Source organism: Crocodylus porosus, unplaced genomic scaffold (genome assembly GCF_001723895.1).
Source record: "Crocodylus porosus isolate Cpor-Errol unplaced genomic scaffold, CroPor_comp1, whole genome shotgun sequence".
NCBI classification, from domain to species: Eukaryota; Metazoa; Chordata; order Crocodylia; family Crocodylidae; genus Crocodylus; species Crocodylus porosus.
The window spans coordinates 76,540,772-76,556,142 of NW_017728949.1; the positions used below are offsets into that span (position 1 = coordinate 76,540,772).

Below are 15,371 nucleotides of genomic sequence, written 5' to 3' on the forward strand. Positions count from 1 at the left end.
TCCCTCTCCCCAGGTGCAGCACTCTGCACTTGTCCTTGTTGAACCGCATCCTGTTCAGATCTGCCCACTTCTCTAACCTATCCAGGTCTGCCTGGATGCGGTCCCTGCCTGCCGGTGGATTCACTTTACCCCACAGTTTGGTGTCATCAGCAAACTTGAACAGGGTGCTCTCCACACCCTTGTCCAGGTCACTAATTAATATGTTGAACAGCACCAGCCCAAGGACTGAGCCCTGGGGGACTCCACTGCCCACAGCCTCCCAGGTCAACATCAACCCGTCCACCACCACTCTCTGGGTGCGCCCCTGGAGCCAGTTTGCCACCCATGTAACTGTGCATTCGTCAATGCCGCAGTCCCTCAGCTTGCCCACCAGAATTGGGTGGGACACTGTGTCAAAGGCCTTCTGGAAGTCCAAGATGATGACATCGACTTCCTCCTTCACATCTAAGCTCTTTGTTAGCTGGTCACAAAAAGAGACAAGGTTAGTCAGGCAGGATCAGCCTTGCATGAACCCATGTTGGTTACCCCTCAACATCACTTCCCCTGCAGGGCTCTCACAAACGTGGCCCCCGATAATATTTTCAAAGACCTTCCCCAGGATAGAAGTGAGGCTGACTGGCCTGTAGTTGCCAGGCTCTTCCTTCCTCCCCTTCTTGAAAATAAGGACCACATTGGCCCTTTCCCAGTCCTCAGGGACTTGGCCCGAGCACCAGGAGTCCTCAAACAGCCGTGTCAATGGCTCCGCAATGACACCAGCCAATACCCTCAGCACACACGAATGAAGGTCATCCGGGCCTGCTGACTTGGAAACATCTAAGCCCTCCAGGTAGTCCTTAACTAGGTCCGAACTAACAGTTGGGGGACTCGCCTCCTTCCCAGGCCTCTCTACGCTATCACCCAAGAGCACCCCATTGTCAGCAGACAGGAACACAGAGGCAAAGAACTTGCTGAAGACTTCTGCCTTCTCTCGCACGTCCATCACCAACTGCCCTGCCCTGTCCCGTAGGGGTCCAATGTTACCCCGAGACTACTTCTTGCTACCTACATACTTGAAAAAGGACTTTTTGTTATCCTTAATCCCAGACGCTAATCTAAGCTCCAGTGCTGCTTTAGCCTTCCTCACCAAATCCCTACAAGCTCAGGTCAGGGAGGAGTACTCCTCCTTTGTCCCTGCCCCCTGCTTCTACCGCCAGTACGCTTTTTTCTTTGCCTTCAGTACTCAGGTGCACAATGCAACAGTGGGGAGGGCATGGAGCCAATGGCCCCCAGGCCACTTAGCCTGACTTACAACAAACAAAACAAGATTAATTACAGAGGGAGGAAAACAAAAACCCGTTCACTTCTTAGCCTTTGGCAGAAAAAGGTACATTTTTCATTTTTATACCTACAAAACTTGAGTTTCTTGTCCTCTAAATTCAGACATATTTCATTAGCTCTAAAATCCCACATAAATTTTTATAGTTGACATACAACAAGTGCAGAAAGCAAACAAAAATTCTAGTATGGAAGTAACCGACACCTATATTGATCAATCAAGATAAGCAGCCCTTCATTGCTTTGCTAGTAACAAAGACGACCTAAATACCTTAGGATCTAGTTCCAAATTCAAGATTTAGATAACTCAAACCCCCTGCCTCCTATAACTCCAGCAAATAAATGCGCCCAAAATAAGATGCCTAGTGCCTAAAACCCACTCAGATATTACTAGTGCTATAAACCAAAGCATCTGAGTGAAGCCTGTACCTTATTGGCACGGATCCCAGTTTCCCAGCCGAAGTGCCCAACCAGCTGGAAACCTCCCTGCTCCCTCAGCCAGTTTGGACACCCCCTGGCCAAGCACTCCGGCTTGGAGGGGGTGGGTTAAAGCTGACCAGGAGCAGTGGGGGTTTGCAGCAGGCCAAGCATTCTAGCCAGGAGTGAGGCTGCAAACCCTCTCCTAGCCAGAGTGCCTGGCTAGAGAGTACCCAAGCTGGCTGGGGGCTGAGGGAGCAGGGAGGTTTGCAGCTGGACAGGCACTCCAGTTTGCAGCCAGCCAACCACTCCGGCCGGGAGTGAGGAGGCTGCAAACCCCCTCCAGGGTGGAGTGCCCAGCTGACTGCAAACCTCCCCACTCCCTCAGCCTCCATCCAGCTTCCCCTTCCAGCCTTGTCCTGAAACCCCCAAGCCCCACTTACCTCCAGCGAGAAGAGTGAGCCTGAAGCAGTCTCTAAGTGCAAGAGTTGGGTGGCCCACCCTTCCCCTCCAGGCAGGGTTGAGGGTTTCCCACCCCTTTTGCAAACAGCTCTTGTAGGCTGGAACTCTCCCAGCCTGCAGAGCTCTTTGCAAAAGGGAAAAATCCGTGGATTTCTCTTCTAGAAGGGAAAATCCATGGTTTTCTCTCTTTTTCCGTGGGAAATGGAAAACCCAGATCCCTGCTGACAAAAAACTACATCTAGTGAGAGGGCATGTGCCCCCTGTAAATCCAGTAAGAGTGCTTTGAGAACAGAGAGGTTTTGTACAACACCTGGCCAGAAAAGGCAGCCACAGTAGTGAGGGCCCCTTTAATGCAACAACCTAGTAGTTGAATCTCTCATTCAGGGTATAGGAAATCTGGATTTGAATCTCCTCTCTACTTGAAACAACTAAAATGATTACAGTTTCTGTCCCACGTTGCCACTTAAGCCTGGGTGGGTGAGCCTGGAGCAGGCACAGGGTGCATGGGGTTGGAGCCGTGCAGCACAAATCCCTACCGGTACTGTGGGTCTGGGGCCAGCGGCAGTGGCATTTGGAAGGAACCGCTACCACCTGGGCTGCCTAGAAAGGGAGTCCAGCCACGAAGCCTCCCCAGCCCTACTGCATGCCAAGTGGGCATCAGGATGTGCCATAGGTGGGTGGTGTGGAGCAGGGACAGGGCAAGCTGGGTCATGACCGTGCCCAGGTTCCAGCTTATCCACTGTGACAGGGGGGTGAATCCGGAGCAGGCATGGGGCGGGCTAGGGCTGCATGCTCTTAGCGGTGTCAGGGAGGAGCCACAGTGCGTGGGCTCCAGGCTGTTATGGGTCAAGAAGGGTCCCCCATGTATACCCCATCATACCAACAAAGACTCCCCTGCAAACCCCACAACGATGCCCTCCCCCACATACGATCACACATCCCACATAACACCACACCCAGACACACCCTCCTCCCCCCACACATGCACTCTGCCCCACTCTGCTACACACATGCACCCACATACCCCCATGCACAGCCCTCTCCCCCTCCACGTATTTCATAGTCCCCCACACACACATCCCCACACTCCCCCACAAACCGAACCACCTACATCCAAAAGAAATACTTCTGAGTAGGGCTGAGTGAAATTTCAGCAGCCGTTTTGTTTTGGAGTCATTTGGGGCTGTTTCAGCGTCCAAAACACTGAATCTGAAATCAAAACGGAAGGCTCCGAAACAGCTCTGAAATAAAAATCGGAAGGCTCCAAAACATTTCAGAAATGTTTTGGAGAATTTCAGTTTTGGAGCTGGGCTTGCAGGGAAACAAAAGCTAAGAAGAGGAAGGGGAAAGAGGGGGGAAGGACTGCTTTGACATTGACATCTAGCTCCTGGTTCAATTCCCCAGCTTCCTTATCACTTCCCCAGCTCTTCCTGGGGGACACGGGCCCCTGATCTGTGCGTGGGGTTTCAGCAGGTTGCTACTGCAGGCTGGGGCCAGTGGCAGCTGCTCAGCGCAGCCCATGCTGAGCACCAGGGAAGACTGCAGTGCTGCCACTGGCCCCAGCCTGCAGTGGCAGCCTGCTGAAACCTGGCGCGCAGATGCGGGGGCCCACCTCCCCCGGGAAGAGCTGGGGAATCTAACTGGAGGCTGAGGGATCTCTTCCGTGTGACCTGGCTTCTGCAGGGAGCAGAGATTGGCGCCAGGGTCTCCTCTCCACTGCTGCCTGCCCTGTACAGCCCCACATCTCCACTTCCATGCGGGGCGGGCAGTGGAGGCGAGAAGACCCCTGGTGCAGATCTCTGCTCTCTGTGGAGCAGTGTCGCATGGCAGGGACCAGCAGGCTTGCTCACCACACTCTACACTGCTTCCCTGCCCCAGGACTCAGTGTGACGGGGATCAAGATCTGTGCAGGGGTCTCCTTACCTGCACAGAGGGCAGTGGTCCTTCCCCTCCCCCAGATGAGCCACGCATGGCCCCATCCTGCTCTCTGCTGGGGCTCCACCTGGCTGGGTAGGGCTGTGCAAAGCTTTCTTTGCAGCCCATTCGAAACAGATTTGGAGGAGAATCAGTGGAGCCGAATCTCCAAAATGGAGTTGGCCAAAATGAAACCGGACAGTGATCTCAAACACTGAAATGAACTGCTGTCCTCCGAAACAGCCAAATCCGACGCTGAATCAAAACACAGCCGTTTTGCACAGCCCTACTTCTGAGGGCAAGGGGAGGTACTTCTGGTGGCAAAGTTCAGGGGGTGAGGGCTGGGACTTCCAGTCCCAAGATGGTAACCAAGAGGCGGAGTACCTGTTAAGTGGTGGGTCTATCCTTGTGGCCCTCGACAGCTCACTAAAACTCGTTAAGCAGCCCTCCACCTGAAATAACTGCCCGCCCCATGCTGCAGTGTTCCCTCACCCTCCATTGCAGCCTCTGCTTGCAGTCACCACCAAATCAGGAAGTCCAAACTCTCATTTGCCAAGCTTTCTGGGAGTGCATTTTTCAGTGGAGGCTGAATTAGGGGGGGTAAGAATCAAACACAGCCTTTTACACAGAGCAGAGATGGTAGAATGGGATTGATGGCCCATAGTAATATCTAGATAGAAAGCTGTAGCTCCTTTTAATAAAAGGTCAGTGACCCCTGGTATAAGGCACTCGCTGAAGAAGGAGGAAGTCCTGATTTCCACAACTACTTGTATAGTATTTTATCTACCTATATTATGTTCTGGCACCTAACTGTCCCTCTGCACTGAATGGGGAGGCCACTGCCTAGCTTAGGGCTGTGGATTCTATCAGGTGCTGCAATATGCAGTATTGTGGCATCCAAGTTCTTCTGCAACTCTAGTTCTTGGGAACAAAACAGATATTCCCCCTTTTGTTCAGAACAGTGGTAGGACACTGCAAAGTAAAAATGCTTTTCCTTTACCTGTACTTGTGCTGGGAGAAAGAAAAGAACCTCACAAGTAATCAGTCTGGCACTTGCAGAGGACTCACATTCATTAGAAATATATACATACAGTATGAAGAGATGGTGGAATTTTTACCATGCACAATATTAGCTTTTGAATCCATTCCATACATCTTGCTTGCTTCCAAAAGGTCTGATGGAGTAATAAGGGGGTGAGAGACAGTTCTGCCACATAAAGAAAACATCTGAAAAGAAAGGAAAAAGGATTCTGCTATATAACTGATGATTTATTCTGTATTTGGACATTCATATTTGAAAGCGTATGCGCTTAATACATTAGAGACATTCAGGAATAAAACTGGCATGTGTGTGTGCGCACATTTGCGCACATATGTATTAGAAACTGCACAGTACAAAAGGTTTACTGAAAAACTACTAGCTACTAGAGAAATAGTCTATCAATACAACTCATAAAACAGCCCAAGCTTCAATTATTAGTTCTGCTGACAAGACTATAGAGAAATCTTACATCTGGAAAACAGACAGCATACTGTAGTGCCTGGCCAAAATATAGATTCAAAAAACAAAATGACAATCAGACATTAGTGACTTAGAAAATGATTCAAAGCATTCTGAAAGGCTGTATCAAACTTCAATTGAGAACTGGCTTTTAAGCACTCCTAATAAATGAATGAGCTTCAGTTTGACATTCCAGGGACTAGTCTACTAAAAGTTATTTATGTGCAACATTTTAATGGGAGTCTTTTATGTAAAAGGTGCAATTCCTTCAATTAACTTACATAATGTAAAGTCAGCTGAGGCAAACTGTAATCAAAGCTCCCAAACACTACATGACTGTCATGCAAGATATAAAATTATATTTAATAGGGAGAACCCAGCTGAAACTGTTAGAAAACATTAACTTTGCAGTGGACACAACATCAAATAGCTCCGATTAAGTTGCAAGACCATTCAGTTGCCGATCACAGAAAATGAACTTCCAATGAAGTTTTAGCCCATGAGAATTGTAGTGCGTATAGAAATGTATTAGCTTCACACCAGATTGGCATGCTAGGGCATCACTCTTGATTCTGAATGACAGCTGATATACTGGACTTAAAAAGTTGAGGTTTTATACAAAAACTACAAATTAAATACTTAACATTTATATTCATATTTTATTATTTTTTACCATTTAGGCAATGTTATTCTTCAATAAAAGGAAATTAAAAAACTGATATAGAATTTAATTTTCTAAACCCTCATAATTTGGGGCATAAGGCAGCAAAACAGAAACTATATGTTACTTCTTAAATGGGAAAAAATTGTTTGTGGCTTTCTGGCTTGTTTGAGACCACTGGTAATTTCCAACCCAGGCAGGATTAATTGTTTTTTCTGGCATCCATTTAACTTAGAGTGCTTTACTGTAATTTAAGTGACCAGGCCATCATGGTCTAAGTATTACTCACTGATAACATTTCTTCTTTTCCAGCTACCTGTTAAGAATTATACTTGGTGTCAGGAAGAAGAGGTAAAGGAACTGGATGCTGTCTAAGGCAGGGGTATCAAACTCAGACCACACAGAATGGTTTGAGCCCACAGACAAGCCCTGCACACTGCATAAAGTGTGCTTTGGACTGGCCCTGCCAGACTAGTTCTGCATGTGGTATGCAGGGCCAGTTCAGGACACATATGCAGCATGTGGGTCCAATGAGACCCACGGGCAGCACTGTGGGCCAGATGAGAAGGTTGTGCATGCTGAATCAGGCCCATCTTTGACACCCTTGATCTCAGGTCATGGTTCTGAACCTCTCTAGACTCAGGTCACATGGTGGGTGTTTTTTTGACTGTGGAAAAGGAATCCATTATTAAAAACTGCTCCTAACCAAAGTCTCTGGGTTTACCTTGTGAATCACATTTGCACATTTAACATTGTGTGGCACCCCAAGACATTCTTGAAAGTACCTCAAGGCACCCAATGTGCACTGGCACCCTGGTTGAAAAATCACTGATCTAGGTCAAGAGACAAGATTTTGTTCCTTTCTTGCCAGCTGAAGGACACTTCCATGGGGGAATCAGAATGAGAAACCAGCAAGTCTTTACAACTGACAGGCTTAGCACCCAGCGGAAAACGTGTAGAATAGCGAGAGGACTACAACGTTCAGTTACAAATAGTGACTTTTTTTTGTAGTAAGCCACTCTCCTCCCCCATCTTAATTTAGTGAAAAGTACATCTACAGAGGACAACTTGCCTTAAGTGAAGATTATGGCAGTGAATGGCTAAACTCCAATTCCGCTATTTAAGTTTATTTACAAATGCATGCAGACACTGAGAAGTGACTGCTTTGTAGCTAGTGAAGACCACATACCCTCTACACCAATGGAGGCCAAACTTTTTGGCAGGCATGCCAAAAATTAGCACCTCACTGTCTCCAAGTACCACTCTGATCTCTCTGCCCTGCTTTCTTGCATCACCCATGCTGTAGGTTTGCCACCCCTGCTCTATACCACTAAGATGGCTGTGAGAGAGTCTGTCTTTACTAGCAAACTGTAGGATGGTTAGATTTAGCTGCCTAGTTTCTAGCCAATTAAAGAAAGTGTCCTGCACACCTATTTACCAGCAGCTTTGCTTCTGTTACAATACTATACTTGTTCAAGTTTTCTGGATCTGAGTTTGGGCAGAACAATCTGACCACATTTATCAAAATGTGGTAAGTGAGCTTTCACTAAACGAAGAACAAGGGGTGAAAGATTAGAAGTGATCCTATTCCATTAATTTAGCAAGGGAGAAGGATTAGAGCAGGCTAACAAATACTAACAGGGCTTCTTAACACTCATGAGAATGTGTGAAATACTGCTGGATGATAGTCCTGCTTAAGAAGGGCCTGGGGATTTTGGTAAATCACAGATTTAAGAGTCAACGATATGATGTAATTTCCACAAAAACAACAGAATTTTGGGCTGCATTCACAGGGGAATAGTAAGGCAGACATCAGGTGAAAGTGCCACTACTTGGCTCTAATTAGATCTCACCTAAAGTTCTACTTCTGGGCTCTGCATTTTACAGTTGTAGAGCAGTGATTCATAACTGGGATGCTGCAGCATCTTGGGGTGCTATCAGACCCTTTCTGGGGTGCTACAGGGTACCACACTATCAGCACTATTACATGTGCAAACACCTACACACACAATAACACACAAGTTAAGCATAAGATCAACACAGAGATTTAAATCAGGAATCCATAATGTCAAAAAACATTTTGGTATTTCCAAGTTCTTTGCAACAAAAGAATTGCTCTATTATTTTTCCAGAGTCAAAAAATGAGTGAAAACTAAACGCTGGCATTTTCCGAGGTGTGCCTTGAATCTAAACAACAGGCTACCTAAAAAGGATGAGAGCCATTGTTGGAGAGAATAAGGATCCAGACAAGAGCAAAGATGAGGGGGTTGAAATGGTAGACACAGGAGGAAAATGCTGAAAGAACAAAGTATGTCTAGCATGGAGAAAAGAAGATTTGGGGTGACAGCGGTTTCACAGGCTGCCAGAAGATGACAGAACATGAAGCAGCAGGTTTGAACTACAGCAAAACAGATCTAGATTTAGTTTCAGGGGGAGAAAAATGTGCTTCCTAACTTTCAGAACAGTGGGACAATGGAACAAGTTGCCCCAGGGGAGACGTTAGAGTGTTCATCAGTTGGAGGATAGGCAAGTATAGAAAGTCTAGGATGATTTAGGAACAGTGCATCTTGCACCTGATACAGAAGTTGGACTAGACAGCCTTTGACTTTCCTTAAAACCTGATAATGCGAGTAAGATTTCAGAGAATCAAAGCTAGGTATAAATTCTAAGATCAATAAATAGTCTAGAAAATGTGTGTACATTTGCATATGAAGTGCAAAAGGTAACAAGGCACTCGCATATCATAATGAGAATATCCACTTATTCCATAACAGCTCAGTGTAGACAAGCCTTAAATCTCAGCATACGAAGGAAGGGGGAAAAAAAAGGCATAGGAGGCAGCAAGCAGGAGCAGAGGAAAGTTGTGCTGTTACTTACTGATTTATAAAACCCAAGCACATACATGTCGTCTGGAAAAGGAGGAAGGACTCAAAGGGCAGTTGGTTGCAAGCTTTGAGAGGAAGCAGAGTTATGCAAGAAATTAATCTTTTTGGACAAGATGACAGAATAATGGAGTTCATAGGGAAAGCAGTTAAGTGTTCGGCAATAAGAAGATGCAAAAAGCAAAGAATCGAGGCAGAATATCAAGTGGAAAGTAGCATCTCAAAATATTTTAGTTTCTTATTCCAATTAGTGTTTTTCTTTCTATAGACACATACACTAACTGAGCAAAACAAAGATGTGTAGTATCAAAAACCTACCAATTAAAAAAGAAGCAGTTCAAGCATAGCTTAACACACTAAATGTATGTTACAATAACATGTAAGTGCACTTACAGGCTACTGTATGAATATGAAATAAAAATCCAAGAGATTATGTTAATACGTACCAAGAGCATGTGAAGTGATCGCAGGTCTTTGCTATGGTGAAAGTGATTTTGCAAAACATCTTGCACTGTTTTGTCTTCTGAAAGATGCTAAAAATGGAGTTTGAGACACATTTGAGCTAGCTGGTAAGATTAGTACACAAGTTTTTGTTCATCTGGGAATTTTTCAGTTAGGTAATTTTTATATTCAAGAGTGGCCACTGAGTTTTCCCCCTGTTTTTCAAGGGGTGGTTCTTGTCACACTCCATACACCTGCGTGAGTAGTATTTGGGGAAAAAAGTGAGGTGGTTGTATGTCATTACACTACACAGTAGGATACAAAACGATGGCCATTATTTCTTAACTAGTTCCCTTCTAACCCAGAGATACTAAATGAACATATTTAGATTAAACACTTGAGACCATCTCAGAACTGTAGTTTTTTTTTCCTGAGAAGCTTATAAAAATATACATAAATCTGTATTTATCTAGCTTGTTATTTAGTAAAATAGCTTAAAATTGCCTAATAAAGGATATCAGTTATATAAAGTAAAGCTTAACTACTCACTAAGGAAGTAAAGTTTGCTGTTTGTGATACTTCCCTCCATTGCCCATTACTTAGGATTTTTGGTCTTCTGCTCCAGTAAGTAAGTCTTTCAAAAAAAGATAGGGATTATCATCTCTCCAGCTAAGAATAGAGTACTTCCACAGTATTGGGGTTCTTTATACAGTTAAATTTTCCACACTCCAACTACCTCTTTGGTGCTCAGAGATCAGATTTCAGTTTTCCTGTCACTATTATAGTTAATCTCAAAAACAGCCTCCCTCAGCCCCAGTCTGTAGCAGCTATAACCCTAAAATAAAAATTTAACCAATGTTTAAATTGCTGTGGCTACTTCTGATACCACCTTGGTACAATTTTGATGTTACTGACCAAAGGTGTCCAACTCATCTTGCCCTGTTTGGGGCAAGTGGCACGGGAAGAGTCTGCAGGTAGCAGCATTAACTGCCATGGTTTCTGGAGCTGCAGCAATCTTGCAGACCCAATGACATGGCTCAGTGCTCCAGATCTTACTCATGGGATTCTGCACAAGTCCAGAAATTTGTTGCCAGGATGAACAGCTATAGTATTAATTGCCACAGCTCCTGGAGCGTAACTTGGGCAGAGTGAACTGGTTAAGAAGCAGCTGCTCACAATCAGAAGTTGTTGTTGGCCCTGTTGCCTGGTGTGTCCTTGCACTGCTGACACCAGCTTTTCAAAACCCAGCTATATCTTTAAAAAGTACAAGGTATTTAAAGTGTACTAAAAAAGCCTAAACTGTTTAGTTAAAAAAAAATGCACACTGATTAATTTCCTCTACCACTGAAATGCAACCATTTAGAAATTACACCAGCATGAAGAAAAAGTAGTAAGAACCTCCTTCCTCCATCAAAAAACCAAATCTAAAAATCTGCTTAGCAATATCAGATGGCACGCAATTCACCAGATACTGCCCTTCATATGGAAGATAGATGGTTATTATTAAAGTTTTAATTGTATTAACACTTCAAAAGAAGAAAGTGGTGCTGGCTCCTACCCTGGGGGTCTTTAAGGGGCTTGATGTACACCCTGCTGGGGTCATTTGACCCCAGTACTCTTTCCTGCCATGGCAGGGGGTCAGAGTCAATGGTCTGCTTAGGTCCGTTCCAACCCCAGTAACTATGAAACTATCAAAGCTAACACATGTTTCACAGCAAATTCCTTTCATACGCAGATAAAAGAGGAAAGACCTTTATTAGGAAATGTTGAAAATTATGGTTAATTACATGGTTTTGTAGAGCTGGAAGGCAAAATAGGGCCCTGGGCACAGTAGCTACATGGATACCTAGTTGGTGTATGTTAATGCAATCCACAGTTAGTCATGCAGCCTACAACAACTCTGCACATTTATGTATTACACTTATGATTTCAAACTTCTCATTATTGTATCTTTTGTTTCAAGTTACCTGAACATTCTTATTCCATTTCTGAGTGAAAGACTTGTCTGGAAATTCTGCAGGTAGAGATAATTGTTCTTTAAATATTTTAAGGTATTGTTTAAAATCAAATGAGTTCATCATGTATATCTGACGGTGGGAGAACCTTGACTTCACTCTCTTTTCCAGGAGCTCCAGAATATCCTTGTTAGAAAGAAAAGGACCTCTATTTATTACAGTTTTTTATCTAAGCTATAAGAAATACAAGATACAAACAAAGCACAAATAAGGAAAGTACTTTAAAGTTGGGATTTATTATTCTCAGGATTATAACAAAGAGTTTCCTTTTTAAAATAAACCAACAGTATACTTCAAATGCCTAACCCCAAGCAATCCATGTGCTATAGTACACATCACACAATAATTAGTTGCTAGGATACTCATTTTCCCCCATAGATTATGTAAATATTTCAATTGCTTTGGTTTATATTCAAGGAGTTTCAGCCACTTTATCAAGGTTCTAGACAAGTTGTCTCTTTAGTAGACATGTGTAGGTTGGTAGCTGTCATTTCACATGCCTTTTGCCAGGCTAGAGAGATCCTGCGTCAAAAATCTCAAGATTCAATATTTCTCTTTTGAAGATAATGGCGGTTGTTTGCTCCAGGAGAATTCTTAAGCCGTTTTTGAGCAAGAATAATAATGTCTTGCCTCTGGAGGCAGCAGACAGCTTGACATCAGAAGGAACCTATGACAATTTCTACAAAAGAAACTAGTTACTTTGCTCCTACTCTTTTTTTTTTTTTTTTTTTACTTGCCCTGAAATCAGGGTGACTTGGGCTTGAAATAATCTTATTCTGATGCAAGAAAAAGGAGAAAGTCTCCACACGTTAGAAGGAAAATCTGTATTAACAGGACAAAACACTGGAGCAAAGAAGACAATCCGTTGACCTACTATAGTGTCAAACCTTTACTCTTAAGTAGTAACCCTCAGACGCTAAGGCTGTGTCCACGCAAGTAGAGACGTTTGTTTCCCTGGGGACAAGAAGTGGCACACTTTGTGCTGCTGCTTCTTGTCCCCGGGGAATGCCCATACCCTGCACCCTCTGACATGTGGCAGATTGCCCCAGAAGGGTTAAGGGAGGCTCAGTCCAGCAACTCTGCTGGCCCCAGCAGCCTTACGTGGGATCTGGGGGCCTTGGAGAGCTGCAGCCAAATTGCTCCTGCAGCTGGGAGCCTGGTCAGCAGCTGCAGCATGGCTCCAGCAGGCCAGGCTCTGGTTTTGAACAGCGTGCACTGCCACCACCTGCACCACCCCTGCTTTTTCTTATTTTTTTTTTTTTTTTTTTTGATTCTGAGACTTCCTGGGGTCAAGCTCCCTCCCCCTCACGGTGAAAGGTAGGAGCACAGGGAACACCTGAATGTGCGGTGTGTGGCGCTGCAGACGGGGCTGCAACACCACATACTGCACATCTGTACTCGTCTGGATGCAGACTAAGATTCAATGAAGACTTGAAAGATTTAAAAGGTTTTTGCAAAAATTTTGTTCTTGAATCTAATTGAGAAGATAGGCCATAGGGTAGAGAGAGGAGAGAACTCAGATGCAGGAACCCACAGAAGACAAGGCTCCTGACATTATTAGTTAAACGAAATCCAACATTAAATAAGAAAGTGACACATCCCATTTATGTTCTAAAGAAGTTCCATGGACTTTCTAGGATAGACCTCTCACTCCCTTACATTACGTTCCAGGTCATCTTGCTTTAAGGTCTAAATGGAAACAGTTGAAATAATCATTATTCTTTTTCTAGATGATTATTTCTAACATTATCCAAGGTCAATGTAGTTGGTTTAATCATCTTTTCAAGATACAGCAGTTTATGCCTTATTGTATTGATGTGATGCTGTCAAGACCCACATTTCTGTTCTTTCCTGTTCCAACGAAAGAAAGCACCAAAAATCTCTGTAAAGAATGGAAGATAACAGATGCCTCCTCCCCTCATGTAGAAGGCTAATGACAGAGTTGCGCGCACACGCACACATACACGTGTGTTTGTGTATATATGTACAACTCTCCTTTAAAAGTATATATTACCCTCTCTTCTCAGAACCATGACCTTTTTCACAGCACCAAGACAAGTGAGGGAAAAAAAAGCTAAAATGTCCAAGTCTAAATGACTGGCATTAATGGACTTTTAATACTACTGTTGTAATAGTCTGTGCCATGTACAGTATTTAATCTCTACAACAAAACACTTAAAACAGTACTAGAAAATAGTTATCGTCCTGTGCATCATCATGATTAAAAGGGCCTACAATAATTTATCATCCAAAATGAGAAAGAGTAATTCATATTTTGATAGTGTTATAAGGGTTTATTTGGTTGTGCTCCTGTCATTTACAAGTCATAGAAGTTGTGAACTGGAAATGTCACCAGGCTTGGGTTCTTGCCTACTTGATCATATGCCTGTTTCCTTAACTGGTGTTTGCCCAGAATATTTAGCAAATAAAAAAGTGATGTGAAGTGCTATTAGTACTGGAATCCATTTTTAAAATGGTCAGATAACAGTAGCCCATACAGCATACAGTAGATACAGGGGAAGATCTCTCTCAGGCAAGTGGAGGTAGCCCCAAGAAAAAAAATATAATATTAAAGTAATTAAGGTCTTAAGAAATGAGTTTGTGAAGAATTACAGAGTGTCAATAAAATGTAAGTTATGGCACTGGGAAGAATCATTTCTTACTTGTCTGCATGTAAGTCCAATAATTGTTACTGGAGTCTGGGCTGACTGGGATATATCAAAAAGGTTATATAGCAGCGTCTGGTTCTTATGATGAACAAATAAATCAAATTCATCCAGTATAAACAGCACGGGACAACTGCTATCTCGGTCACCTGAGAGGAGAATTTTTAAAAGTTAAATGTTATTCAATTGATACATAACACACCACAATTAGAGTTCTCATCTTTATAACACTTTTTAATTTTAGGCCCTGGACAGTCGAGAATTGGAAAAGTTTCAGGTACCTCTGAAGTGCTTTCCAAAAGGCAAGTGGACAGATGCATACACTCTAGAAAGCACTAAAAATGGACATACTAAAAGTGACCCTCAATGAGCTAACTTTTGAAACATTTCATTCTGAAGGGCTTCCAGTTACATGTAAGCTCAAGCATAGTAACATTGTCTACTGGTATTCCAGTGCTCTGCCTTACTCTCACATGGGTGGGGTGGTTTGAGGCTGGGGAGGGGAGTGGGAAGCAGTTACACCACTGAACCACCTTGTCACACCCTCTAGCATACCACCGTAGTAAGTATGAGATGATCCAGCTGATGAATGTGGCAGGGTGGGATGTACGGACAGTTCCCTATCTGGTCATGGCATAATGATGGCATAATCCATTGAACTGCTCCAAAATCAGAAGGGAATTTGGAAATTTTTCTTGAAGATTAGTTTTCCCAATACTGGGTCATGCATCCTAAGCGAGGAAACTAATTTCCATTCTCACTGTAGCCGAATGCTCCAAGTCACGTGGAGCGTGAATGAAGTACGCTCCTCAGCAGGGCTGCACTGATAGAGATTTTGAAGGCTGATACTGATAGCCGATACTGATCTGATTTCCGATACAGCTGCATACAGCTGGTAAGTCTGTTGTAGTGGAAGGGGAGCGGGGAAGGAAGGGGCATTGTGGGGGCAGATCAACACCCTCCACAGTGAGGGAGGGAGGGGGCAGGTGCTGCCCAGCTGGGGTAGGGCAGGGCATCGGACAGAGCCAAGGCTTATTGCAGGGGGGGGGTGCGGCAGCAACTCCTGCTGCTCTGTGCACCCTATGAGGGCATGGGGGG

The 15,371-nt window shown here is 44.1% G+C and overlaps 1 protein-coding gene across 1 annotated transcript in view; it reads right to left on the reverse strand.

Annotated features, from left to right (window-relative positions):
• ORC4 (origin recognition complex subunit 4) overlaps positions 1-15,371 on the reverse strand; it is a 64,234-nt gene that overhangs the window by 6,181 nt on the left and 42,682 nt on the right. The window contains exons 8-11 of the mRNA XM_019554475.1: positions 14,271-14,422; positions 11,560-11,733; positions 9,598-9,684; positions 5,226-5,334 (exon numbers count right to left, since the gene is read on the reverse strand). Coding sequence (XP_019410020.1) covers positions 5,226-5,334; positions 9,598-9,684; positions 11,560-11,733; positions 14,271-14,422 — 522 coding nt within the window. The remainder of the gene's footprint in view (positions 1-5,225; positions 5,335-9,597; positions 9,685-11,559; positions 11,734-14,270; positions 14,423-15,371) is intronic.